The 26,377-nt window shown below is 51.6% G+C and overlaps 1 protein-coding gene across 1 annotated transcript in view; it reads left to right on the forward strand.

Moving 5' to 3' along the window:
* TENT4A (terminal nucleotidyltransferase 4A) overlaps positions 1-26,377 on the forward strand; it is a 72,746-nt gene that overhangs the window by 44,144 nt on the left and 2,225 nt on the right. Inside the window, 11 exon segments of the mRNA XM_032861853.1 lie at positions 10,931-11,054; positions 12,028-12,074; positions 12,890-13,010; positions 15,132-15,239; positions 16,380-16,508; positions 18,872-19,085; positions 21,102-21,228; positions 22,321-22,421; positions 23,278-23,450; positions 23,806-23,964; positions 25,906-26,070. Of these exon segments, the coding sequence (XP_032717744.1) occupies positions 10,931-11,054; positions 12,028-12,074; positions 12,890-13,010; positions 15,132-15,239; positions 16,380-16,508; positions 18,872-19,085; positions 21,102-21,228; positions 22,321-22,421; positions 23,278-23,450; positions 23,806-23,964; positions 25,906-26,070 (1,468 nt within the window).

Raw genomic sequence — 26,377 nt, forward strand, 5'->3', positions numbered from 1 at the left:
TCCTCTGGTCATTGAAAAGCTCTTTTAAACAATTTAAAAATATTACATGGATGTACATGATTCTCTAAATAAAGTTCTATTTACAACTTTCCACTCTTTATAAAGGGACCCACAGTGAGTTTCTGCACATGTTTCTATATGTTGGGTCACCCGAGTGTGGCTTGACCTTTCACAGCTCTGGGTCTGATTTTTGGCTGCATGATACTGGCTGGTTATCATCTGCCTAATAAATACTTTGTTTTCTCATCTGTAATACGGAGACAGTAGTATTTGCTTTGAAGACTGTTTGGGAGGCTCTGATGAAAATGCCGCTGATGTGGATGGTGCTGGCCGGCGTTGCCCAGAACGCTAACGTTTTCAGACTCTTACTAATCTTCCTCACAGGATCTTCCCAATGAAAAGGGCCCTCTGGAAAGATGACGGAACATACAGCTATTTTCATTTCAAAAATGATGCAGCTAGTTAAGCTGGTGAGCAAGGCTGAGGACCCTGGCTTTTTGACATAGCCACTTGGTTCCCTCTGAGTCCCCTCCAGGTGGCTGCAGTAGTTGCTGATTATGCTGTGGCTGCCTTGTGTGGCTTGGGGCAGGTGGCCTGCACCAGGGCAGGAGAAAGCAGCACAGTGTAGTGCCATTTTGGCCTCTCCCTGTCCCCTAAGCAGCTCTCCTGGCTGTGAGCTCCTCAGAGGCTTGAAGGCCCTGGATTGCATTGTGGGCTCTCTAGGGCACCAGAGTCAGGAGACTGAGTCCTTTGGTCATTTTTGCCCCATGATAGGTTATGGACGTGCTAAGCAAGTGGTTTTTCTCCAGCTGGTCCTTGCAGCATGGGGTGGTTTGGAGGTTTATAGTGCAAAATGGTTCAGAGTAGTACTGACCCTCTGCAGGACTGTTGACTCAGGTTGTGAAATGCTGGGTTAGCTTCAGTCCGGTCTGTAGGTGCTCCCAGGTGCTTTACCAGAGTTTCTCTAGAAGCCATGTCTGAACATCCTTTCTACCAGCGACAGGTAGATTGAGAAGAAATGGTTAAATTAAGAAAGTTTGTCATAGCTTAAGTATAAGCCTGTGGTATCTGAGTTCTTGCTCTCTGTTCTGAGGGGAAGAGAAGACGGCTGTGGTTCTCTGGCTTCTGGGTGGCCCCAGGGCCTTTTCTTGCACTTGCAGTGTGCTTGGGTTTCCTTGGCTAAGTCAGAAGAGTGTCACTTCCTTTGTTGGCCTTCAGTTGAGGTTCTGAAACCCTGTCAGACATGTACCTGCACCAGGGTTCAAAGTGACTGATCCCCCGAGGGGTCTTGGTGGGAAGGGGACAGAGAGCTCACTTTTCTTGGGAGCCGAGTGTGCAGGGACCAGAGTTAGAGTAGCCGTGATGATTCCAAACTGTAGAGCCCTTCTGACCTGGCTGTTTTGTGAATGCTTAGATGGCTTTACCCTCTTCAACCCAGCTTGGCCTTGGCCTGCCCCACGGCAACAACTGTGCCCTCCCAGCCCACCCTGCCTACTCCTCCCTCCCCTAGGAGGTACCCTCCTTTCCCTATCTGTTGCTCTCAGCCTCCTCCTCTGGTAGCAGCTTCTCCCAAGGGCGTCACTCTTCCATTAACATGTTAAAAGCATTGTAAGGGTAGCTTTGTTCAAAGCTTTCTGGAGAGAGATGGGTACACAGGTAGGTCTCTGGAGTGGAGAGCTGCTCATGGGGAGGCCCTTAAAGCAGGCTGATGGGAGCCTGGCGGGACAGCTACCACATTAACAACATAAGTGAGGGAACATTCTGGAAACATACTGGGTTCTAATTTGCAGTTTCAGTTGTCTGTCTTCCATTTTTGAGCTTTTATTAAAAAAACAAACAAAAAAATCGAAGAACCCAAAAAACCTTTGAAGGTCTGCCTCAAGGTTTTCTAAGTAATTGGTGCAGGCATTAATTTCCTTGTAACGTAATTAAAAATAAACAAAAAAGGACTTGTGTCATTAGCTGTATCCACACATGTAATTTAAAGAGGATCATTCACGCCTGAAAATGGAAATATTCAGCCATTCCCGTGTGGATGTCTGCACTTGCCGTGGGCTCAGCAGCTCATTTTTTTTTTTTTTTAAGATTTTATTTATTTATTTACAGAAATCACAAGCAGGCAGAGAGGCAGGCAGAGTGAGAGAGGGGGAGGCAGACTCCCCGCTGAGCAGAGAGCCCGACGCAGGACTCACTCAATCCCAGGATCCTGAGATCATGACCTGAGCTGAAGGTAGAGGCTTAACCCACTGAGCCACCCAGGCGCCCCTCAGCTCATTCTTCCTAGTTAGGGTCTGTACCTGTGCTTGCCTCTTCTCAGTCTGTGCCTGTGCCCAAGGGGTGCGGCCTGAGTCCTTCACCCCCTGCAAGCCCATCAGCGCGTGCTTTAACGTTCATACCACTCCAGTGGTTAACTCCAAAATGGTTTCACTAAGACATCATTTGGGCAAAAATTTAGACCGTGAACATTGTGGAGCCAAGGGGAAGGAGCTCCAATTTCTGTGAAACCGCTGGCTTTTTAAGGCTTTTGAAAGGTTTTACGAAGAGTTGGGAAGGGTGGTGGTGGGGGAGATGGAATAAATTAACAGTGGAAGATGGTTTCTAGTATTTTCCTTTGCATTTTCCATTGAAATGGAAAGCTTGGTTTTCCCGTAGCATTTGGAATTGACCAAGTTAACGGGGGATGTTCCGGGTAAACTGGGACCTGTGGCTAACAGTATGGACAGGGACCATGGGGACGGGCCCAGGGAACCAGTGTTTAGGGTTTAAGATCTCAGGGAGCTGGGCAAGTCCAACATTGTGACCCTTTAGAGCGTGTTTGGAGGTTCAGATGCTGAAGCTAGAGGCCATGTTGGAGGTCGCTCACGTGTTCATCTGCCTTCCCTGTTCCCCTAAGAAAGTGATGCATAAAATCTGCCCTGACCATCACTTTCCTTAGAAGAAACAATGGGATTTAAAATCAATGGGAGCAGACAAATCCCCCTGTGCTTCTCCCCTCACAGGCCAGCATCATTCACCGTCAGGGGTGGTTCCTTTGCCCCCCTTTCTTCGCATGCTGTTTTATTTAAAATACATTTCATTGTCTTCACTTTGGGCCCCTTTTTTGTGTCCTTTACCTGCTGCAGCACATTTGCCTGTCCTCCCTGGGGAGTACACAGAAGTCTCCTTTGGGCCACTTGCAGTTTGTGCTGGGCTGGGAGAGGGGTCGGGGCCTGGCTCTGCCTGGGGCCTGTTTGCCCACGTCCCCTGAGTGAGGGAGGCACTTGCCTGGGGCACCTGCAGAACCAGCCCCCAACGCCCCCAGCCCCAGGCTCTGAGAACCATGGAACCCCACCAGCTCAGCTTCTAACATTAAAAATCACCCTCCCGCAGTGGGTTGTATGTGTTCATCAATAGCTCTATTTGCTGTGAATCAGATAGTTTGACTTGGTAAGTGAATAATACATCTTTCACCTTTTAAAATAACCCATGGAATTGGGTTTCACAAATATTTACAGCAACCATATACCGGGTGCTCATAAGATAGACACTAAAATGTTGCTGACCTTCATTATTTGGTACTAAAAGCAGAAATTGATTTGGGAAACGTACTAACAATTGAGCAGTCATTACCTTTTGAACGGTTGGACTCATGTAAGAGAACAGTTTTAGATGAGAAACGTCTTCCTCATTCATCACAGAACTTTATTTTCTAGTATTCTAGGATTTAGTTTAAAAGTACACTGGAAAATAATGCTTCGGAAGTCCAGTGCTTTCGTGATTAAAACTGAAAGTTACTGCAAGCCAGCCTCACCATGTCTGTCTTAAAATATCCAGAAAAGGAATCATTGGGGCTCGCTGCACTGTGATGTGCCAGTGTGATAACCTCCCGCATCGGATCTCAGAGCTGCACCTGGTCTGTACCAGCCGTTGCCTCGCCCAGAGCGTCCGCCGCCTTCTGCTTCCAGAGACAGGCTGTCCGGGGTGTGCCATGCGCGCCCACGGCCCTGCTCTTGCGCACGGGGCAGCAGCCCCACTTCCCCACTGCCCGTGCCCAAGCCAGTGACCTCCTGCAGGGTGAGGCGAGCGTCTGCGCTGGGAGCCCAGGTGCGCTCTCTCTTCGCGGCACCGCGTGCGCTTGGCTTCTTGGCTCCGTGCAGAGGTTCCCGACTGGATTCATGGCTCTGTGGCTGGACGGTGGCTGAGTGGGCCTCGCATTCGCGTGGGTCCTGGCTACATACTCTTGTTGCTCCCCCAGCCTGCCATACGGTCAACTTCTAATCCCGTATTCTGCTGGGTTCGAGGTGCCATTGCATGCAAAAAGTCGAACCATTTGAAGCTGCCATTTTTGTGGGTCGGAAATACAAATTTTGTAAATCGGCACCTTCCTGTAGGGATCAGCTGACCTAAAAAGATGCACCGTTGTGCAGTGTTCCATGAAGGAAAAAAACGCTTACTTTTGAACTGATCTGGTGCCCAACCACACATGGAAACTTGCCTCCCAATTTCAGACATGTGAGTGCTTCCTAGTGGAGATGGAACAATAGTCTCTGCCCAGCTCTGTAATTAGATCAGTTTCTTTGGAAAATGCCCTAATCATTAGCACCGTTGTTACTGACCCCTTGTTGGGCAGTTAAAGCCTAGCTTCATTGTAGCACGGAACACGTGTTGAAATGACATCAAGAGCTGTAACACTTAGCTTTGACAGACATGGTTTGTGTCCACATTTAGCCCCAAGGTTTTAAAACGTTTGTTTTAGAGGAAGTTTGGAAAAGAGAGTCCCAAGACCTACTAGGAGGTGTTTTGTTTGTTCTTAATGGAAGTACAATTGTCATACCGCGTCACGTTGCCTCCAGCATCCGACACTGAGGCAGCAGTTCTGTCACCGGGCGCTCCCTACAGATGAGTGTAGCCACCACCTTTCCCAGACGTGGCCCGCATTCCACTCCCTGCTGCGTCTCCGCGACTTATTTTCTAAACGGAAGTTTGTATCTTTTAATCCCCTTTGCTTATTTGCTCCGTCCCCCACCCCTGCCCCTCTGGCAACCATGTTTCTTCCCTGACTTTAGGAGTCCATTTCTGGGCTTTTTTTGTTGTTTGCATATTCTTTGGATTCTACATGTAAGTGAAATCGTCTGCTCTTTTTCTTTATCTGACTTATTTCACTTCACATAATGCCCTTTAGGTCCATCCATGTAGTTACAAATGGCAAAATTTCCTTCTTTTCCGTGGCTGAGGAAGGCTGCGTTGTACCCGTGTGCCGCATCCTTGTCCGCTCACCTGCCAGCGGGCAGCTGGCTGCTTCCGCACGTCGTTTGTGCAGATGCCTGACATCACACACCATCAGGGAGATGCAGGTCAGAGCCCTGAGAAGGTAGGGCCTCACACCTGTCAGGATGGCTAGTGTCAGAAAGACAAGAATAACAGGTGTTGGCGGGGGTGTGCAGAAAAACCTTTGTGCGCTTTTGGTAGGAACGTGAATTGGTGCGGCCACTGGAAACCAGTGTGGAGTTTCCTAAGAAAATTAAATACAAAACTACCATATCATCCAGTGATTTTACTGGGTATTTGCCCAAAGCAAATGAAAACAGTACGTTGAAAAGAGAGGTGCACCCCTGTGTTCACTGCAGCGTTATTTGCAGTAGTGTGTTGTTACTCCACGTGGCCTCCGTTGGGAGCGGGTGTGTGTGCAGGTGGCGGAGCCCCCAAAGTGAGCCTTACCCGGGGCGGGCCAATTCTGTTTGTGTGGGCTGCCAGGCCCGCGAGGGTGAGAAGAGGGAGGACCTGGGGGAGGTGACCGAGCCCATGCGTCCGGTTCTGGAGAAGCTTGAGAAGTGTGCTCTCATGGGGCTCCCCCTGCCTGCTCCCTCTTAGGTTTGGCCTGTCTCAGGAAGAAGCAGCCAGAGAGCCTGTCTGAGATGGACCACTAGCCAGAGGTGGCTGTCCAGATTTAAATTAAGTCAGGTGACAGCTGCAGTAGCCAGGGCAGGTGCTCAGTAGCCCCTGGCACAGAACCTGGCCATGCCCCGGCATGTTGTGTTGGCTGCACCTTGCTGGAGAGCACGGGGCTGCCCTCCCCTCCCCTCTACTCCCCTCCTTCCCTTCTCCTCCCCTTCCTGCCCTGGGCTTGCTACCTGTGTGCCCCTCAGCTGTGCTCAGTGTCTGCTCTGTGAACCTAGACCTGCACAAGCCAGTCTTGCTCTGGAATCTCACGGTCTTGGGTGAGGTGGACGGGAAGAGGCTTCAGGAGTTCGGAAGCCTAACTCGATCTTCTTCTTCCTCTTTTTTTTTTTTTTTTTTTGTTAAAGAAATCTGTATTCATCATTAAAATTAGAGAATGCACGCCAGCAAAAAAAATAAAATAAAAATCACAGTCCTGTCATCTAAAATGCAGTTGACTTTTTCCTGTTTATTTTTTAAATTTATATAATGAGCACATTCTTGTAAAACACAAAAAGGCCTAAGTAGTCAAAATGTATCTGGAGTAGAGAGCGGAGTGTTTGCACACCAGCCCCCCTGCCCTCCAGGGTGGCAGACACTGTGGGCGTTGGCATGTGGCCTACTGGACCTTCTCACGTATGTGGTGCGTATATGGGCCAGACAGTCGCATGGGGGTGGGGCTGTGTCTTCACCTGCACCAGCCGTCTGTCATGGGGGTCTTTCCTTTCTGGTGCACACATATCTTCCTCATTCTTTTTCTTTCTTTCTTTCTTTTTTTCTTTTTTTTAAGAGTTTATTTATTTATTTGACAGACAGCACAAGTAGGCAGAGAGGCAGGCAGAGGGAGAAGCAGGCTCTCTGCCGACCAGGGGCCTGATGCTGGGCTCGATTCCAGGACCCTGGGATCATGACCTGAGCTGAAGGCAGCTGCTTAACCGACTGAGCCACCCAGGCGCCCCCATCTTCCTTGTTCTTAATGAGAGGACAGTGACTCACATGGGACCATGTCTTACGGCCAGAGGTCCCGCAGTGAGCAGGCGCTGCGGATGTCCGTGTGTCCTGTCACAGGTTCTCAGAAGCGGTGAGTTGCCCGCTTACCCCAGGGTAGGCCAGGGCCTGGTCTAGTGCAGACTCAGATTTGTCATGTTTCTGCCATGTGCAGTTGTCATTTGGCTTTTAGTTTGTTTACACTCAGCATGGTTTTGGATAAAGTTCTTCAGTCTTGGTGTTGTGGTTGTCGTTCTATGTTGGTGTCTGGAAAAGCCTCCTCTGAGTCCAGAAAGGGGTGGTTCCTGTGGGTTTTTTCTTCTCTCGGCTTTTTTTTCACCTGGAAATTTCACCTCTGTATCTGTATCACATTCTCAAGTGTAGAACAATGTAGGAGTCTCACACCGTTGTCTTTAGTTTCCTGCATCAGGATTTGGTTTGCCTACAGAGGACAGAAGTCATGGAGCCGTGGTGGTCCAATCCCCATCGCGGGCTTATCCCTCTGTGTTGCCTGCCTGCCTTGCTCCACACTGGGGGCCTTTCTCAGGCTTGTGTGGGCTTCTCTGCCCTGAAGAAACCGTCTGAGGAAGTGTGTTGCCGGCCTCCGCGGGAGAGCATGTGCTCCTTGTGCTTCCCAGGGACCAGGCGATGGCTCACTGGCCACCTGAGGCTATGGGAGGGGCCCCTTAGCATCCTGGTGGACAGCCAGCTTCTGCCACAGGAGGCCGTGTCCCAGGGCCTCCCATTAAATAATTGTAGTTTCCTGCTGGTTTTGAGATGCCACCTCTGTGATCTTTCGTAGAGGAATTTCTTCTGTGATGGTCACAGAGTAGAAATTGTCATGGGAGATTTGGAGACCGGCCTCTGGTGGGCTGACGCTGCACCCTACGAGGCAGCAGCTAATTGTGGAGAAGGAGACTTCGGTGTGGTTTTCTGTAGATCTCTTGTCAGCTGTGAAATGCCTTTGAGGTTTGATACGTGAGAAGAGTGAGCTTCCTCGTGTTTGTTTCTGGGCAGTAACGATCGTGTGGACGTAAATGATGATGGACGTTCACGAGGAGCTGCTTTGGAGAGTTGAACATGTGGGTCATAGACCCATAAAATGGCCTGGGTCGTACTGACGCCTGCAGCGGGTGCGTGGCCCACGGCGCGTGCTGGTGAAAGTGTGTTGTCAGACACACGCAGCTTCGTAAAGTGGGAGTAAGTACGGGTAACGTTAGCATGAAGTAGAATATTGCGGGCTGTTTGGCACTGTTTGGGATGTGAAGTTGGGATATATTTTAAGGGGAACGTGATCTTAAATGACAGGCACATAAGTGAAATATTTATTTAACTAAAACGTGCTTTGATTCATCTGTTCCCGTGGGTCAGATGCCGTCCACGAGCAAGTGGTGTTCTGGTGCTGGGATCAGGCGGTGAGCCGTGGGCCCTGCACGGTGCTCGGGAAGGGCCCAGGGAAGAGGGAGGAAGGGGCATGGGGGCAGGGCTGCTGCCTGCCCCGTCTGGCGTGGGTTCTGTTGAACTGCTCGGATTCCACCGTTCCTCCCGGAGTGGTCAGCTGTCCCCTCCCTGCTCGAGTCCCCTGCCCCTCACCCGGACCCTGGTCTTTGGTGCTTCCTCACTTGGAGGGCAGGCGGCTGAGGGGGTCTTGGAGTTCGCTCGGATGTCACGATGGTTAGACCTTCCTGTGTCTTTCTGGGCCGATGGTGTCCTCACACCCCAGAGCGCCGTGGTCTTGAGGCAGCTCCAGGAGTCATGCAGTGCCTCGCCGAACCTTGCTTGCCTTGAGGAAGGGCCAGCAGGGGCTTCTTGTGCCCTAGTACTAGGGCCGGAGTGCCCCTTCTGGTCCCAGAAGGCAAAGCAGAAATACTCTTCCTGTCTGATACTTGTTACCGCAGGTCGCTTTTAGGCCCCATTTCATACTCATTTCAGTTGGGTGTGTTCTTAGCGCATCTTCTCGGCAGAACGGGACACTTGAAACCAGGAGACCTGTGTGTCCCACTTGGCACCGCTTCCTGCTCTGGGAGCGCGCGCGCCTCGACTCATTGTTCATCTGTCCTGAAATACGGGCAGGAGAGAAGTGCTCAGCAGCCCCTTCTTCTGTCACAGGCAGACATCAGATAAAACGGACACTGTCCCACTGAGGGGATCGTGTCTGTGCAGACCGGCGCAGGCGTTCCCTTCGTGCCCCTTCCTTTCCCGGCGTGTGGAGGGTGACTGAGCACCAGAGTCCTGGAAGCCGGCAGGCGGGGACGGTTTTATGCTGTGATTTCAGATGTGCACAGCACAAGAGAAAGTTGGTGGCACGGTGGGCTCGTTGCTATGCCCTGTTTACAAGGTGTTTTAGCTACTGAATTTCTGGGCTGTGGGTAGAATTCTAGCATGCTGGCTTGCATGTGCTTGACTTTGGCCTCACTGTTTAATTGGCCTCTCTTCTTGTTATTTTGTCTCTCAGTTTTACACTGTTGGCAGTACTAGCAGTTGTAGGAGCGCACGTGCTCTTCTGCTTGCCACGGACCAGGTGATGGCCAGCAGAGCGCCTTCCAGCAGTTTTCCGCTGCGACAGTGACTGACGCAGCAGATCCCCCAGGATGTCCTTGCTGACAGCCGGGGTCGCCTTTGGCTCTTCCTGGTGTGACCACTAACCCACTAACCTGACGTACCGGGTCCTGCTAACCATGTGGCCAGTTGATGGCAGGTTCTAGATGACATCTCAGACTCACCCAGGCCATCTGAGCTACTGGCAGGGCTGTGGTTTGATGCCTTGTGGTGTCCTTGGTGCTTAGTAACTGTTGAAGTGACAGGTGCTTTACTCCCCAAACCTTGGAGTTTGATAGGTATTTTGGGAAAATTCAGTGTCCTATGACTTATAACCTTTTCGGATATGTTAAACACTGTCCTCAGGGCTGGCCGAACCACTGTCGTAGACGCGATAGACCTCGAGTTCCAGCGACAGTGTAATTGGTATCGCAGGTGTACCGAGAACAAGGGGGCTGAGCACTGCTTTCCTCCTAGGGTCCCGTGAATGCTCAGGGGCCTCCAGGCCCCCTCAGACCTGCTGCTGAGTGTTAGGAATGGTCGCTCCGTGCGGATTTTTGGGGTGCGGGCAGCACTTCAGGTGAGACAGAGAAGGGCCAGTAGAGTATGTGAGGTGATAGGATGCCCCTTGCCTTTGTCACTGGACATTAATTGTCCTGTTGAGAAGTATTCCCTTCTGGTATGAGAACTATTTTGCTAGCTTTTGAGCTAACGTTATTTTATTATTATTGAGCAAGTTTTATTTTGTCTTCTCTTTTATTAATCAAACTTAGAGTGAAACAGGTAAATTTGATTTGTCTTAATTCTCAGGATTTGATTACTTGGCCCCCTAGAATTCATCTTTCAGACTGACTGGGGATGAGGGTGTTTCCTTCTCCCAGGAGGAGTCTTCGCTGTAGATCCTTGGCCCTGAAAGTGAACTCCACAAGCCTGGCCTGCCCTAGGACGGCCTTTTTCGCCTAGGGCGGGTGGAGGGTGCGAGAGGTGGCTCCTGGGGTTACGGTTAGGCTGAGTGCAAGCGAGGCGGCTCTCATCTCCCTCTTCTGCTGGGAATGCTACTATTGGAGCTCTGTTAGGAAGAGAGGGCTTGTATCCACCTCGGCTTGGAGACTCCCTGGGTGGCTGGCGCCTTCAGGAGAGGACAGCTGAGTGGTAGCCCTGGGGGGCTTGGTGGCCTGCAGGGTTCTGCTCTGGCCTTCAGAAATGGGCTGACCTCGGCTTCCTAGAGCTGGCCCCGCTGTGGTCATTGTGGATGCAGCTTTCAGTGCCCAGAGTAGTGTCCGTCCTGGCGCTGGCAGGGTTGGCCCGCGGGTCTGCGCCGCCGCAGCGAGCCGGCTGGGGGTCTGCCAGGGGTTCCTGTAGGGGGGTCAGCCGTGGGGCTCCCGTCTAGCCTGGGGCTCGTGGTGGGAAGAAGAGCCGTTGTGTTTCTCGCACGGCACGTACTCAGCTGTAACAGTAACTCGAGTGTGTTTTCTCTTTTGTCCACCAGACTTCATGAGGAAATCATTGACTTTTATAACTTCATGTCCCCTTGTCCTGAAGAAGCAGCCATGAGACGGGAGGTGGTGAAGCGGATTGAAACCGTGGTTAAAGACCTCTGGCCAGCGGCTGACGTGGGTTCTCTCTTTACTGCACTTGGGTCACACCAGGGATGGCAAGCGCCTGGGGTCCTAGGGTGTCCCTGGCCCTGAGTCCCTGGCTTGGCCCTCGAGGGCCCGGGCAGGGTGGCGGGGTGGCACCCGCGGGTTCCCAGGCCCTGCCTCGCACCTCCCCGAGCGGCTGCTGGGGGGCGGGGGCACGACCCGTGCTTCACACGCGCTCTGGGTGAGTGTGGGGACCGTGGGCTGAGGGAAATTTGTTTCTGGAGTAGTGTGATTACCGTTCTTTTCAACTCCCCTTGAGGTTAGAAATTCTACCCCTTGTCCTCATTATGCAACATAGCATACGTTCCTTTTTGTAGAACTGGGGAGAATTCCCTCACCTCGCACTTTGCTGTGCATGAACATGTGTGCCTTGAGATGGGGGTCGTGGGCACTTGGGGTGCTTGGCATAGGCCGTGACCTGTGTCCTCTGACCAAGCTGATGACGGTCCAGGGCTCCCTGAACAGCCAGCCTGCCCTGCTGGTGGTGACGTAACTGGAGACCACCCCGTGATAGATGCATGCGCTGGGCTGGGAGGGCTTGCGTGTGCCCAGGGGGGCAGGGGCAGCCCCTTCACTCCCTTCCTCTCCTGTGATTTCACTCCGCATTTTTGTCTGTGAGCTTGGGTGCCCTGGGGCAGAGCCCCACTTCTGCACTGTAGCTACAGGTTTGAAAATTGTCCACTTTGAGCAGTTTTGGGAAAGGCCGATAATGGTTTCATCCCTTAACCCGAGTTTTTAAACATTCCTTCTTGGGGTAGGTCTTTAGCGGGTGGGCAAAGAGGATTTTGCTTGGTGGGGCTTTGCTACACCCTGTCCCCCGCCTCCGGCCCCAGCCTGCAGGGCAGGTGTGTCTGGCCCCAGAGTGGGCATGTGGCCTGCCAGGGCGCAGCAGGGGCTCAGCGGTGGCGGCCGGTGTAGTGACGGGGCCGCGCTTCCCTTCCAGGTCCAGATATTTGGCAGCTTCAGCACAGGCCTCTACCTCCCGACCAGGTGGGTTCCCGGCCGAGCCGCTCCGCTCGTGCTGCTGCGCGCTTGAGGTGGGCCCATCTGCGTGTGTGTCAGGGCTACAAGTAGGTTTCTCGGGCTAGAAATGGGAGCTAAAGGAGAAGACTGGGGAGTACAGAGGAAAAATTGCAGGAAGTGAAACTGAATTTAGTGTCAGGATAATTGAATGTAGTGTCCTCTTGCACTCAATACTGAAGTACGTTGCAAAGATGCGGGACCCAGAAACGTAAAGACCCGCGGGAGCATCACCGGAAGAAAATGCGGTGGAAGGCGCCGTGCCAGTTTTGGATAGGTTTTTGGAAATTGACCTTCCGCTTTAATGAAGATTCAAGCAAAATTCTATTTAAGTAGTAGTTTGTATTTTTTAATTAAAAAACATCCAACAAGATTGCGTCTTAAAATTGTTCTGCAGTGTCTTGTCAGGAACTGCCTCGATACCCAGATCCATTTTATGTACATTGTTTTGTTAAGAGCTCACTGTCTCCTCACCCACTGTTACGATTTGGGCGCTGCAGAGGCTGTTGTCTCAGGACTTAGGGTCGGCATTGGCAGGGCCAGTAGGGAACTGACCAGATTCCAGGTGCCCAGGAAGCCCAGGTCAGCAGGAACGATGCCGTGTAGACAGCACAGGAGGAGGAAAGAGCCAGGGAGCCTCAGAGGGGCGTGCTTCACAGGGGGCTGTGTGTGACCCTGGAAAGAGATGGATGTGTGCACACCATGGCACTGGTCCGCCCCAGATGTGTGCGTTCCCGGGGAGTGATGTGAGCCGAGCCTTCACACTCACTTGTTCTTCTGTCCAGTGACATCGACTTAGTGGTCTTTGGAAAGTGGGAGCGCCCTCCTCTGCAGCTGTTGGAGCAAGCTCTGCGGAAGCACAACGTGGCCGAGCCGTGCTCCATCAAAGTCCTTGACAAAGCTACAGTAAGTGTGGGGCCTCGGCCCGCAGCCCCGCGTGGGCGCTCACACCCTGCCGGCAGTGTGGTTTGCCTGTGGCTTCAGCTTAGGCTGTGGACAGGAGCCCTCTCTCCTGCTGATATAAATGTACTTGTATTTGTTTAGAATGTTAGGATCACTAGCTGAGAACGTATTTCATGACGCCCCGAATGACTGCAGGCTGTGAGAGCATCACACTGCCCTTGGCGCTAGAATACGTTCGATCAACTTTGAGAAAGGGACGCGTTCGGGGCTGCCATTTTGGGCACACGTAGTCGAATGGTGAAAGCATGCCGTCTGCCCAGAAAGTGATTACCATTGCCAAGTTATAGTTAAGAAACAAAATTTGCCTATTCTTTCATTCAAAACTTTACCCATGTAAAAACCTTTGATCTTGGGGAGAAGTTGGAAGATGAGGGTCCTTTGATGTGCGCTCGTCGAGGTTTATCTGAGTCCAGGACTAGAGACGGCTCGGAACTGAAGTCACTTGCCCTCTGTGTGGTCACGATGAAAGCCCGGAGCCCTGTCCTCTTGGGGCTCTGCCATTTGTCCCGTGGTGTTGGCTTCTCGAAGAGAACGAGGTGATGGCTGTCTCTGACCAGGTATCCTGCTTTAGACGGAGAGAGGTGAAGAGGCCAGGCCTGCTTGTCCTGGGCTCCAGAGCATTCTGGAGGACAGACCGCGTCCGGTAGGTTTTGCAGTAACACCACACCGTCTGCTCTGCTGCAGAGACCTCAGGGTAACTGAGCCGCACTGGTCTTCCGCTGCTCCTTTCTCTCCTTGCGAGCTCTTGCCGTGCAGCCTTCTGTGCCGGGCAGCCTCCGCATCATCTGGTTCGGAGCCCCGGAACCCAGCGTGATGGCTGCGTTTAAGAAGAACGGTTGTGTATATTGAACACCCACTGAAAAATAAGTATTGTGGCACTCTTCGTAATCTCTAGGATCTGGGGTTCAACCTGTGAGTGTGTGTGTAGGAGAGTGTGTGCAGGGGCAGGTGATCACCAGGAGTGGTTTCAGGAAAGCACTCAGTGTAGAGAGGAAGGTCCCCAGTGGTGATGGGGACAGGAGTTCTTCACGAGGGAGGTGTAGTATGTTGTGGAGGCTTGGGCTCCTTCTGAAATAGTTTGTGGTAAGATGTTTGGGAAAGCCTCTTGTGTTTCTCCCTTCCTAGGCCACACTGGCTGGGGCTCACTGTGCCTCGTGGTCCTGGTGATCTCCAGGAGTTGCTGTCACCACCCGCTGCCCGTCCCTGTCACAGTGTGTCCTAGGCACTTTGCAGTTTGCCACCCTGGATTCTGTGAGGTGTCTTCAACCTCTAATTAGATCTCGCTCATTTTGGTCAGAGAACATCCTCTTCCATTCCTTGGAGGCTGAGGGAAACAAAGTCTTGCCTTTTGTTCAGGGAAGAAAAGTTTTGTGTGGGGGTCGGGAGGAGTGTGGCCTCTGTGGCTGCTGGGGCGGCTTTGTTCTGGTGAGGCTGGTTTTGAGCACCTTGTGGTGGTAAGTCTTTCTGATGAGAATATTTCCAAAATAGCTTCTTATTCTCTGGTTTTACAGGGAAGTGGTTTTTTGGTTTGGGTGTGTTTGTTTGTTTTTTTAGTTGAATTGTCTTAGTGAAAACACTAATTGTCTTAGTGTAGAATTGTTTGGAGAAACAACATTAGCACAAAACCGAATTGAAAAACTGGCTTTAAACCTACTCTGAGTGTTTTCAGAAATTCTCACAAACGTAATTTGGGGACCTGGAGCCCTGCTCCATCATCAGGCACCCCTGGGGGGGTCAGGGACTTAGCTTCTCCTCCTGGAGCCCCGGCCTTCCCGCAGGTAGTGGCTGATTCTGAGTCTGTCCAGGAGGGCCGGGCAGAGGTGAGCCCTAACTTTGCGGGGTGGGGCAGGGGTCTGGGTGCCAGGACTAAGGAGGCCGACTCTGGCAAAAGTCCCTTTTCTTCTCATTTTTTAAAGTCTGGGGTTCATGATCTCTCAGCCCTTTCGTGAGTTAGGAAGAAGAACCTCAGGGTACAACATAGGAAACATTTTGATTCCAGACTGCAGTGAATGTTGGCCATTAAAGCTTAGGTTTTTTTTTTTTTTTTCAATTAACTCTTTGCAGGTACCGATAATAAAACTCACAGACCAGGAGACTGAAGTTAAAGTCGACATCAGCTTTAACATGGAGACTGGGGTCCGGGCAGCAGAGCTCATCAAGAATTACATGAAGGTGCTGTCGCCAGCGTGTTAGCACTGTCAGAATGGGGACCTGTTACGCTGGGCATATGGTGGGATTTAAACTGAATGATAGTCTTTAATGATAAAGACTTACAGTTGAATTATTTATCTTGCAATATTATTTCTAGAGAGACTCCGAAATTATGTAGCTGTTTTGTAGATTTACTTTCCTGGCTAACCACGAAGTTGAGTGTTATTCTAGAGAGTTTGTGAAAGTGCTCTTCTCATGATTACAAAATGACCCTCCCGAGAGCTCAGTGTGCCTGATCTGCGAGTTTAGTTTATTGGAAGTGGAAGGCGTCGCGATGTGGTGTGCTTACTAGGGATCATCTCAGTGCCCAATGATGGGCTAGCTGACCAGGTGTGTGGTCCGGTTAAATAGATGGTCTTTCCCTCCTATTTTAGGGAAAGGGATGAAATCCTTTACAGAGGCAACCTCAGCATCGTAATGTGGATACTGCCTCTTCCCACAGGTTCAAGGACCTTGTTCCTTCAGTTTTTCCCTTAACTCTGCAGCAGCAGGCTTGTCTGCCTAAACTGCTTCCCTTAACTTCTGGGCCCCCCAGAACATGAAAACAGCAGATGCTTCCACTGTCCCCCAGCCCTCTTCTCCAGCCTCTCTCCATTTCCTTCTTACCTTCAGCCTGCTGTCCATGTTCTTCTGTTCTTGGCTTCCTGCCTCGTGAGCTGTACCACCCCCTTCCCCCACCCCTCCTCTCCTGGGGGTCCCTGGGCACTGGAGTTTTGCGCATCGGTTCCAGGACCTTCCTGGCTCACGGCCGCATCCCCCTCCTCTCCTCCCTGCCCCCAGCCTGCACCTGTCATGGAGCAAGCTAGGCCACAGGAACTAATTGGAAGGAATACACTCCTTTCCGACTCTCTGAGCTCTGCTTTGGGGAGGAGCTCCTCCAGCCTCATCCCTGTTGAACCATGACCTGGGATGTGGCTCCCGGGGGGTCTTAGCAAGTCTTCACATAATTAATTCTCAGGCACCTAAAAATTGAGGATGATGGGCCTAGAGCCTTCCAGGTGGTAAGAGGATTGAGTAAGCTTTTTTTTCTACTATGTGAAATTTGCTATGTGGCACATGTTTAAAGGTATATTAACTGATTTTTTTTTTTTTAATTTACAGAAATATTCATTGCTGCCTTACTTGATTTTAGTATTGAAACAGTTCCTCCTGCAGAGGGACCTGAATGAAGTTTTTACAGGTGGAATTAGCTCATACAGCCTAATTTTAATGGCCATTAGTTTTCTACAGGTGAGTGTGCGTTCTCTCATCAGCCTTGCGTAGGAACACATTGCACATTCTCCCTTGATGTTGTGAAGCCGTTGCCTCGTGGGTTCCAACTGCCCCTGCTCTCCCTGCACGCTTCGCTTTGGTTTAGAGAAATTGACTTCTGATTGTCACAATAAAACTATTTTGATCGATACTTCTTTCCTCCTTCTCCTTTATAGCTCATTTTCGTAGTTGATTGAACAGTTTGAGGGAGGGCAGGCTATCCTGGTCCCATCCATCAGGCTCACGCCGGTCCGAACTTGAGGACCCTGTCCATGGAGAGACTTTTCATGCCTTGATGGACAATAAAAAACTGATTTTCTTGGTTACTGACTGTGATTTATGAAAAATTTGTTTCAGAAAAAAATTAGGAACCACATATGGTAAAAAAAATTGCTGAAGAGAGAGCCTTTCTTCTCAGATTGACAAGACATAAATATTTTGTCTCAAATTTTATGTTGCCCTTATTTTACTGAGTACCGTGGGACAACCTGTCAGTAGAAAACCTACCTAGACGTATTAAATGCTGTGATGTTGATACTTACTTGACATATAAAACAGTTTTATTTAATGTATAAACTTATTTATATGTTAGTTACTTAACATATAAAATAGTTTCTGAGTTAATGGAAACATTAACCCCATTTATATTTTCTTGAATGAAGGATATTCCGTTTTTCACGAAATCTTTCCTGTCTATTCTAGCTGCTTCTCCACGTTTGTCATTAATTTTGTATTTGTGATTGTGCTTAGGGTTTTATGTCCAAAATTCAGGTCTCTTTCCCGTTAATGCTGCTGATGAGGTCGCGGTCACACCGCCTCATTATTTTGACTCCCGTGGCGTTTATTTGCCAGAGATACTGGAAGAATAGTGAAAACGGAATCCTGCTCCTGTTTTCTTACAATTTATTCACATTGCTTTGCCTTCCATCTTTTCTTCCGTGATGCTACCCTTGGAGACATTCTTCCCTAATTTTTGGATATTTTCTTTTGAGCTAAATACAACCTGTTGCTCTTGACTTAGTTCTTCATGTTTTTCCTGATTTGAATTATTTCAGTAGCCTTGTTATCATGCCAGCCACTTGTTTTTATGGTGCTGGGCACTGGCCTCAGCGCCTCCTGTCTCCTTACCCCATGGGGTCCTGGCAGCAGTCCCGTGACCCCACAGAAGCGCACACGCAGAGTGGCTGGCTGGCACGCCCCTTGGTGCCTGGCCTGTCCTGCCTCAGAGCTGTGCCTTTCTTGACTCACTGAGGTAAGGGGGCCCAGCCTTGCACCGGCCAGCACTCGGGTGTTTGACTCTGACTAGAAGGCAAAAGTGAGAATACTGTCCTGCCCGAGCAGATCCTCAGAAGCCATGGTGCTTGTGGACCCTAGAAATACTGGTGAGCGTCAGGGTGTGCCTCTCCTCGGGGCGCGGTGAGTTGTAAGTCTCAGCCCTCCTGCTTCCGTCAGGAGCTGTGCTTTCCCCTGGACATGACCGTCAGCATCCAGACCTGCGCCGTCCGTTAGCCCTTCCCATGCAGCTGGCGCATCCTCGGTCTGCACAGGCCCGCAGGGACCCCAAGCCACACGTGCCTACTGAGCGCTTGTCCTGTGGCCAGCCAACTAAGTGTTTAATTAATTTGTTTTAATTAACTTAAGTAGAAATAGCCACCCACGGCTGTGGCTGTCCTCATGGGCCGCGCAGGTCTGTACTGTGGGCCTCTTGGGTCAGGAGGGCATCGGCAGACGAGGCCGATGTTCAGAACGGGTCCATTTCCTGCTTGAAGAAAACGGGGCACTGAACTGGGGCCGGCACTAATCCGTGTGACAAGCAGGGATGTCAATTTGGTGTAAATATTATGACAGAATACCAATCACCTGTACACAGTTAAAAGTTAATCTCTCCACTTCCGGGCCGGCACACTGACACTGTTCAGCCTCATACTGCCCTCTGTGGGTTGTTTTGGAATAATGGGATTAAGGTTAGAACCTATAACATGGTGTCTAGATGACTCTCAGTTGTGGAGAATGTGGTCTGCTTAGTGATCCATTTTTGGCGACTTGTTAATCAGAGGTCCGTGTCAGTAGGAAGACCCTCAATGGATGAGGAGTTTCAGAGAATTAAAGTGTAATAAAAAATCCAGATTAGAGGTTTTCTTTCTTTCCAACACTGTGTACTGACTAAGGCCTCCAGGCTGTGCGGGTGCCTCCGGCTGTTGCCCGGAGCGCCTGCAAGGACTTGGTGAGTGAGCAGGCGTCGCCGGGGTGTGTCCTTGCAGAGCCACGAGGTAGCGGGCCTCGCTGCATGCAGTCTTCAGAAAGTGACTTGAGTCCAAATGTGGGGTCTGTTGCTTTTCCAGTTGCATCCGAGAATCGATGCCCGGAGAGCTGATGAAAACCTTGGAATGCTTCTTGTAGAGTTTTTTGAACTCTATGGAAGAAATTTTAATTACTTGAAAACTGGTATTAGAATAAAAGAAGGAGGTGCCTATATCGCCAAAGAAGAGATCATGAAAGCCATGACCAGTGGGTACAGACCGTCGATGCTGTGCATTGAGGACCCTCTGCTGCCTGGTAAGGGGGCCTGGGGGGCCTGGCTCCTCACTGGCCGTGAGCCTGGGGGCCTGGCTGGCGACAGGTGCAAGGGAGGGGAGGCGGGGGTCTGCAGTCCCCGAGCCAAGGCTCCTTTGCCTCGATGCAGGTTCCCGCTGTCCTGACAGTTAATGGGGACACCTTCCAAAGTGTGTCTTAATGCCTTCCGGTTCACTTCTTATAAAGTTGGAAAGTGTTTACGTTCTGCAACTTACCAGAAAAATGTAGAAAATAAAAATTAAGGAATAAAAGTTGATTTTTTCTGATTAGGAAGGTATTTGTTACATTTCATCATAAACCATTCACTTCCAAAAAGTATATCACAGAGAAAAGTGAGGTAGACCACAGTCCCCTTCCATTCTGGTGTGCATTTCTCCATTTTTTTCCTACATGGATATTAATATTTATTGCAGTCTTGTTAGTTAAATGGATCATGTAATACATACAGTTTCGCGACTTGTGTTTTTAATTCAGAACAAATTCTAGATCCCTTCCGTGTGTGTGTACGGCATGTTCCATTGTGAGGATTGCTGCATTGGCCATCCCGAGGTGGTGTCTGGTTTCCCTAGTTTTACTCCCAGGAGCATAACGAAGGGCACGCCTTCCCCCTCCATTAGGGTTGGTCTTTATAACTCTCGCTGCTTTGATAGATCCATGCAACATACATGTGCCTTGAGTTTGCATTTCTTTCTTTTTTTTTTTTTTTTTTAAGATTGTATTTATTTATTTGACGAGATCACAAGCAGGCAGAGAGGCAGGCAGAGAGAGAGAGAGAGGAGGAAGCAGGCTCCCTGTGGAGCAGAGAGCCAGATGTGGGACTTTATCCTAGGACCCTGAGACCATGACCCGAGCCGAAGGCAGAGGCTCAACCCACTGAGCCACCCAGGCGCCCCGAGTTTGCATTTCTTTAATGATGAGTGAGGAGAAGCAAATATTTATTTGTCGAGTCCACAAATACTTATTGAGCGTCTAGTATGTGAGATACTGTTGTTACTGTTGGTGATGAAGTCAGTGACAGGTGACAAAAGTGGTGGAGACCTTGCGCCCCGGTGCGCCGCGCCTGTCCCCCGGTGTGCGCATTCACGTGCTTAGTCTGTGTCCGCCCGGCTGTGTTCCTCATGACGTCGTGGGGTCCTGCCTCTTTTCCATTGCCGTGCTCCGCTTTTTTTCTGCTCCAGTTTGTCCCTTGCATCTGGATTTGGTGTTTTTCGTTATTCCGTTTCTGTATATATTTTTTAATGTCCTTAAATTTAATGGATTTTTTTGTTTTGTTTCATGGCTGCTGGAGTAGGACATTCGCTTCTTAAAAATCTTGTGGCAGGAAACTACCGAGGGTCCTGGTGTTCACTAGTGGCAGGACTGACGCATATATTTTCAGAATGGCTTTTCCCAGCAGCAGAGGAACGTATTTCCACATCCGTTTGTCTGTGTTCGATCAGTTAAATTACAGGGATTCCAGTGTCTTCAGTGCTTAAATGTACTTGAAAAACGAAAGCCCACATTATCACTGGATTATAGTATCAGACCTGGAAGAGAGAAAATTCCAGTACTCAGAATGGCTTCTAAAGCATCCTGCTTCCTTGAATTGTGAAGAATGAGTTAATGTGAATTAAAATCCCCAACTGTGCTGTTATTAAACGTTCCTTGACTGGGGCTCACTTGGTGACTGCAGTGACGATGGCTTCGTCTGATTTGCCACCCATCTTGGTCCTTAGAACTGGAGAGAGGAGACCTGGTTGCCTTCTGCCCTGAAGGACTCGCTTCCTGCAGGTCCGGTGGGTGCTGACTGAGCTGCAAGGTGCCCAGGCCAGGTGCCCGCTGCGGTGCACGCCCTGTCAGCACGGCTGCACTCGGACTGAGGCTGCTGCCTCGGCTCTCTGGTGTGGTCTGGGAGTGTGTCCGTGGCCAGGGCCCACTGCAGAAGAACTGGGACGATCACACAGGTCTGGACGAAGGGCCCGGTGTCTGCAGGGTCTTACAGCTGCCTTTCTGTCTCAGGAAACGACGTTGGCCGCAGCTCATACGGGGCCATGCAGGTGAAGCAGGTGTTTGACTATGCCTACATTGTCCTCAGTCACGCCGTGTCGCCCCTTGCGAGGTCCTATCCCAACAGAGACTCGGAAAGGTAATGCAGGTCGTGTCGCTGTCCTGGGCTCACGGCCCGGGTGGCCTGGCAGCTCCCTGCCTCAGCCTCTGTGCGGCGGGCGCTGCTGGCCTCGGTTGTTGGCCTCCGTGAGGTTTATGAATGGGTTCGCCATTCATAGTACATTCTACTACATAGTCGTAGAATGTGTACACCAATTTGTACCATTCTACGACATTCTAGTAGAACTTGCGATGATCGATGAGGAGGGCCACGTTTGGTTCATCCGTGGCTGAGCAATGAAAATTTCTTATTTGGGGGTTGTCCACCATTTCTTCAGGGCATTTTATTTTGGGGAAATGATTTCTGGCCTTTTCCCACTTTGGAAGGTAATGCTTTTTCTTCAGGTTGTTCTCAAAATGCACATGATGAGCTTAAAGGGAGAGTACACGTGGGTCCGCGGGCCCCACCCTGCATCTCTCCGGCAGACCCGTCCCTCATTCTGCGTTTGGGCTCACTTGTGCAGTGTGCACTTGTACTGGCAGTGAGAAATCCTTGCGCAGTGGTCGGGAGGTGGCGGGGTTGGCGGGCGGAGGGAGGGAGTGAGGGGGCAGTGGAAAGGAGGAAGAGTAAGGTGGTGGCGAGAGGCCACGGGCCCCGTGCAGCACGGGGATTCCGGCGCCCGGCGCTCGCGCTCACCGGCTCTTGCGCTCACCGGCTCTTGGTGGGTTCTGTGCCTCTGCCCACTCAGCGGGGCTTTCCAGCAGGGCTCTGGGCCTGTGCCGGGTGTCTGCAGTCTCGGCACCGTCTGCTGGTACCAGACCTTTGTGGGTGCTGGGCGGGGCGGGGGTGCTCTCCTGCTCACGCACAGGGTTGAAGCCGTCTTCTGTAGTAGCCGGCTCTAGGTTCAAGGACATCTGTGTAAGGGAACTCACTTTTTCTGTAGTGTGATCTCAGAGTGCATTTGGGCTCCAGCATCAGAAATCGGAATACAATTTGTAAAATTATTTTGGCTTTCTTCTTTTTTCTGGGCAAAGTGATATGTTGTTGAAAATATAAAACAGCTAGTCAGAACGGCTTGTGGGTTCCGCAGCCGCTCTGCAGCACGTTGGTTCCCCCGCTGTCCCTTTGCAGTACTCTAGGAAGAATCATCAAAGTGACCCAGGAAGTGATCGACTACCGGCGGTGGATCAAGGAGAAGTGGGGCGGCAAGGCCCCCCCGGCACCCGAGCTGGGTGAGAGCTTGTCCGGTCGCGCTGCTCTTGAACTTCTGATGCCTTGATGCAGGGACGTCTTTCTGTCCCTTGGTGCTCATTGTTCCCACTAAGGAAAGGCCTCGTCTTCCGTAAGAGTTTACAGCTGGGAGATTTAGGGCAGTGGGAATACAGTGCCTGCCACACACGGACCTTTAAAGTTTCCTGTAGTAAGTGCATTAAAAATGTGAAAAGAAACAGGTGAAATTCCTTTTCCTATTGCATTTTATTTAGCATAGTATTGAAAATAGTAACATTTCTTTCTTTCTTTTTTTAATACTTTATTTATTTATTTGACAGGGATCACAAGTAGGCAGAGAGAGAGGAAGGAAACAGGCTCCCCACTGAGCAGAGCCCGATGTGGGGCTTGATCCCAGGGCCCTGAGACCATGACCTGAGCCAAAAGCAGAGGCTTAACCCACTGAGCCACCCAGGCACCCCCAAAATAATAACATTTCAACATGGAGTCTTCATAAAGAGTCTTGGAGCGATTCCACCCCCCCCCCAGGCTGCTGCTGTGCCCGTGAGACCCAGTGTGCACAGCGCTCCCTGCCCCAGCCTCCCCAGAGACGTGTACCCTGCGTTCAGAGTCCCTAAGATTCACAGTTGAAAACTGTTTACACATCCAGGTTGTTCTAGACATATCTCAAGGTTGTCTAATAACTGAAAGAAGTACAATTTTTAAACTTAAGTAAATTAGGTAAATCAGAAATCAGTTTGGGAGTCTTGTTAGCCACCTGTCAAGGCTCGGCGGCCCCTGTGGCTGGAGGCTGTCTGGCGGGGTGTGTGTGTCTGTCCTCGTAGCAAGTGGCTCAGCTGGGCTGTGTTGTCCCCACAGACAACAGAATTAAGATAAAAGAGCGAGTAAGTGCTTGCGACGGGGATCCGCCCCAGCGCCGGGACCCGGAGTCCCCCTTCAGCCAGCGCCTGACCTTGTCTCTGCCCAGCCCCCAGCTGCTCTCGTCAGGCTCTTCCGCCTCCTCAGTGTCTTCGCTTTCCGGGAGTGACATTGTGAGTGTGCCCTTGGGGAGCGTCAGTCACAGGGTGCGCAACCTCCCCTTCGGGTGTGTCTGCAGCCACCCCCAGACAGCACCGAGGGGCCCCCGCTCTGCCACGAGCCTCTGCCGGCAGTCGGGGACCCCATCCTTGCCGCTCACGTGGCTGTAGCGACTGCCTGGGAGAGCGTTTTAGAGCTCTCGTGGGGTGACACATTTAGGTGAGGGGTCTGTCCCGTGTTCCCTGAGAGAACTTGGCAGGAGGGCGGGCGTCTCGGCGGGTAGGGCCATATGCTCGTGCCCTTCTGTGGCATCGTCACGAGGAAGCAGCGCAACTCTGCGGTTGTCTCTGTTGTTTTTCCTATTCCAAGGACTCTGACACACCGCCCTGCACAACGCCCAGCGTTTACCAGTTCAGTCTGCAAGCACCAACGCCTCTGCTGGCCGGCTTACCCACCGCCTTGCCCATGCCGAGCGGCAAACCTCAGTCCGCTACTTCCAGAACATTGGTCATGACAACTAACACTCAGGTATGCGGCGGGCCCGTGCCCTTCCTTGAGACGGGCCCCTGGGGACCACGTCTGAGCTGGTGCAGGTGCTCTGGGGGCTCCTGGTACCATAGAATTAGAGACAGATCTTCGGAAATCTTCAGAAGGTACATTCCTATCTCCTAGGGCATCCTTGTCCTTTGTGGACAGATCAGATGTAACTCCTGTCATTCTCTAGGAGACTGTGTCCTTGAGGCCTACCCTGTACAGTGTTTGTGGCAGGGGGGCTCCTGGCTCTTGAGCACTGAGGGGCTTCAGACAAGGTCCGGGTTGAGCATCTTTCTGAAAATGACTGATACCCTGCCTGAGACTGTGGTCCTTTGGGCCACGTCAGTTGGACTCTGGTACTACCTGCCCTAAGCCCCTGGCAGGAAAGGACCACCGTCCTGCTTCCTCTCAGAGTGTCTACATTTATACTGTCGAGAAGTTTATACTAAAACTTTGACTTCCTCATGTTATTATTAGACAGGATTTATATAGAATATGTCCTCTGTTCTTTTTTTTTTTTTCAGTTTAGATGAAATTAGAAGCCTGAAAGATAATTTTAAAAATATTAAGTGTGGTATCCACAATTAAATATAATTGAACATGTATGTGTAAAAACTTGTGTTAATTCACCTGTGAAGGAAGGTCATCTCTGTGGTGTGGGTTGTAATTTGAGCAGAGAGAGATGTGGGCGCGTGCAGACCTGCAGACTACTGTCTGTCATCTGGCTCTCTGCCCTGAGAGGGCCTTCTCACGGGGCTCCCGGGCCGTGGGGATGGTGTCAGTCCTGCGTGAGAGCCTAACGCTGGAGCACTTGGCCACGGTGTCCTAACCCCCCCAGGGGCTTGGGTTCCCCGAGAACCAGTGTGGCCACGGGGCAGTGGTCCCCCTGATGCTGTGTGCGTGGTTCCAGCTGGTCACAGGCCGCTGCTGGCACCCTGGTCCCGTCTGTCACTTTGCTAACAGCGGGTAAGGCTAAAGCTAAGATCATTTACATCATAAGCCAAGGCTCAAGGCCCCCTTTCTCGTTTTGTTTTTAATCTGTAAACCTGACTTCTAGTGGAGCAGCTCAGTACACGCCCGCTGTGCACATCACGGGCACTCTGTCCCTGGGAGTTTGCGGGCGACAGAGCGCCCCGCTCGGGATGACGTGGGCCCTGAGAGCCGGGGGCATGAGTCCAGCAGACCCAGGCGTGGGCTCTTCCCGGGGACGCAGGCTCCCGGGCGAGGGAAGACCCCGCTGAGGAGAGAGCCTGCATGGGCTCCAGCCCCCCATGTGTGGGCTCTGTCGCCCCCGTAGAGCACCACCCGGAGGACCCCAGCTTCCGCTCCATCCACTGCTGTTGCGGTGGGGCCGCAGCCAGTCTCTGAGAGGGCAGATGCGTGGGGCTGCTCGGGGTGAGCTGTGCGGGTCCCGGAGGTCTACGAGAGCTTCGCACCGGCACCCCAGCCCGCGGGCACCATGATGCAGAAAGACAAGCGGTCCCGGGGCCAGAGGGACGGGGGGCAGCGAGGGGCCAGCCTTCCCCGGCACCCCTCTGCGGGCCGGCAACCCTCCACAGGCCATCGCCTCGACCGGCGTCGGGCCTCCCGTCCTGGACTGCGGGTGGCGGCTGCATTTCCGCTCTTTCCGGAGACCGGAGGGCAGGTGTTACTCTGAGGACTGGTCTGTTGAGCTGTGGCTTGGTCTTCGTGACTAACGAGACTTTACGACTCGCGTCACTGGACCTGCTCCCTGCTGGAGTGCCGTCGCAGGGTGTGGAATGCTTCTGATGCAAAACAGATGCGGTCAGGTTAGAGGAAGACGCAGACGCCACCATAAGCCTGCTTGCAAATGGCCCTTCCGAAGCCGCGCCCTCCCTGCTGGGGCTCAGCGCGAGCACGCTGACCTGTGTGCGCCTGGGGCCTCATGGATGCCTCTGGTCTTTCTGTTCCTAGACCAGGTTTACGATACCTCCACCGACCCTGGGGGTGGCCCCCGTCCCTTGCAGACAAGTCAGCGTTGAAGGAACTCCGGCGTTGAAAGCCGTTCACCACATGTCCTCCCCAGCCGTTCCGTCCGCATCTGCCAACCCGCTCTCAAGCCCTCACCTGTATCACAAGGTAGGCCTCCCACCTGGCCCGGGCCCGGCGTCCACAGCCCAGGGCTTCCTGCTCTCTCCGCCGGACATGGGGCTCCACAGAGATGGGATTTAAAACGGAATTTGTTTTCTCATCATTCAGCTTCACGTTTTTCTTTGTGGTGGATGAAACTTTAAAACTTATTTTCAAATATAGTTTAAGCATCTGTCTTCCTTTTCCACCGACTTAACTTCGATGCCAAACACTTGGCTGATACGTCAGGGACAAATGCTGGTGGGACCCGTGGCGCGGTGCCGCCCGGCCTGTGTGGCTTCACCGGCTCCTCCTC

Source organism: Lontra canadensis, unplaced genomic scaffold (assembly GCF_010015895.1).
Source record: "Lontra canadensis isolate GAN:19392208 unplaced genomic scaffold, GSC_riverotter_1.0 scaffold22, whole genome shotgun sequence".
Taxonomy (NCBI): domain Eukaryota; kingdom Metazoa; phylum Chordata; class Mammalia; order Carnivora; family Mustelidae; genus Lontra; species Lontra canadensis.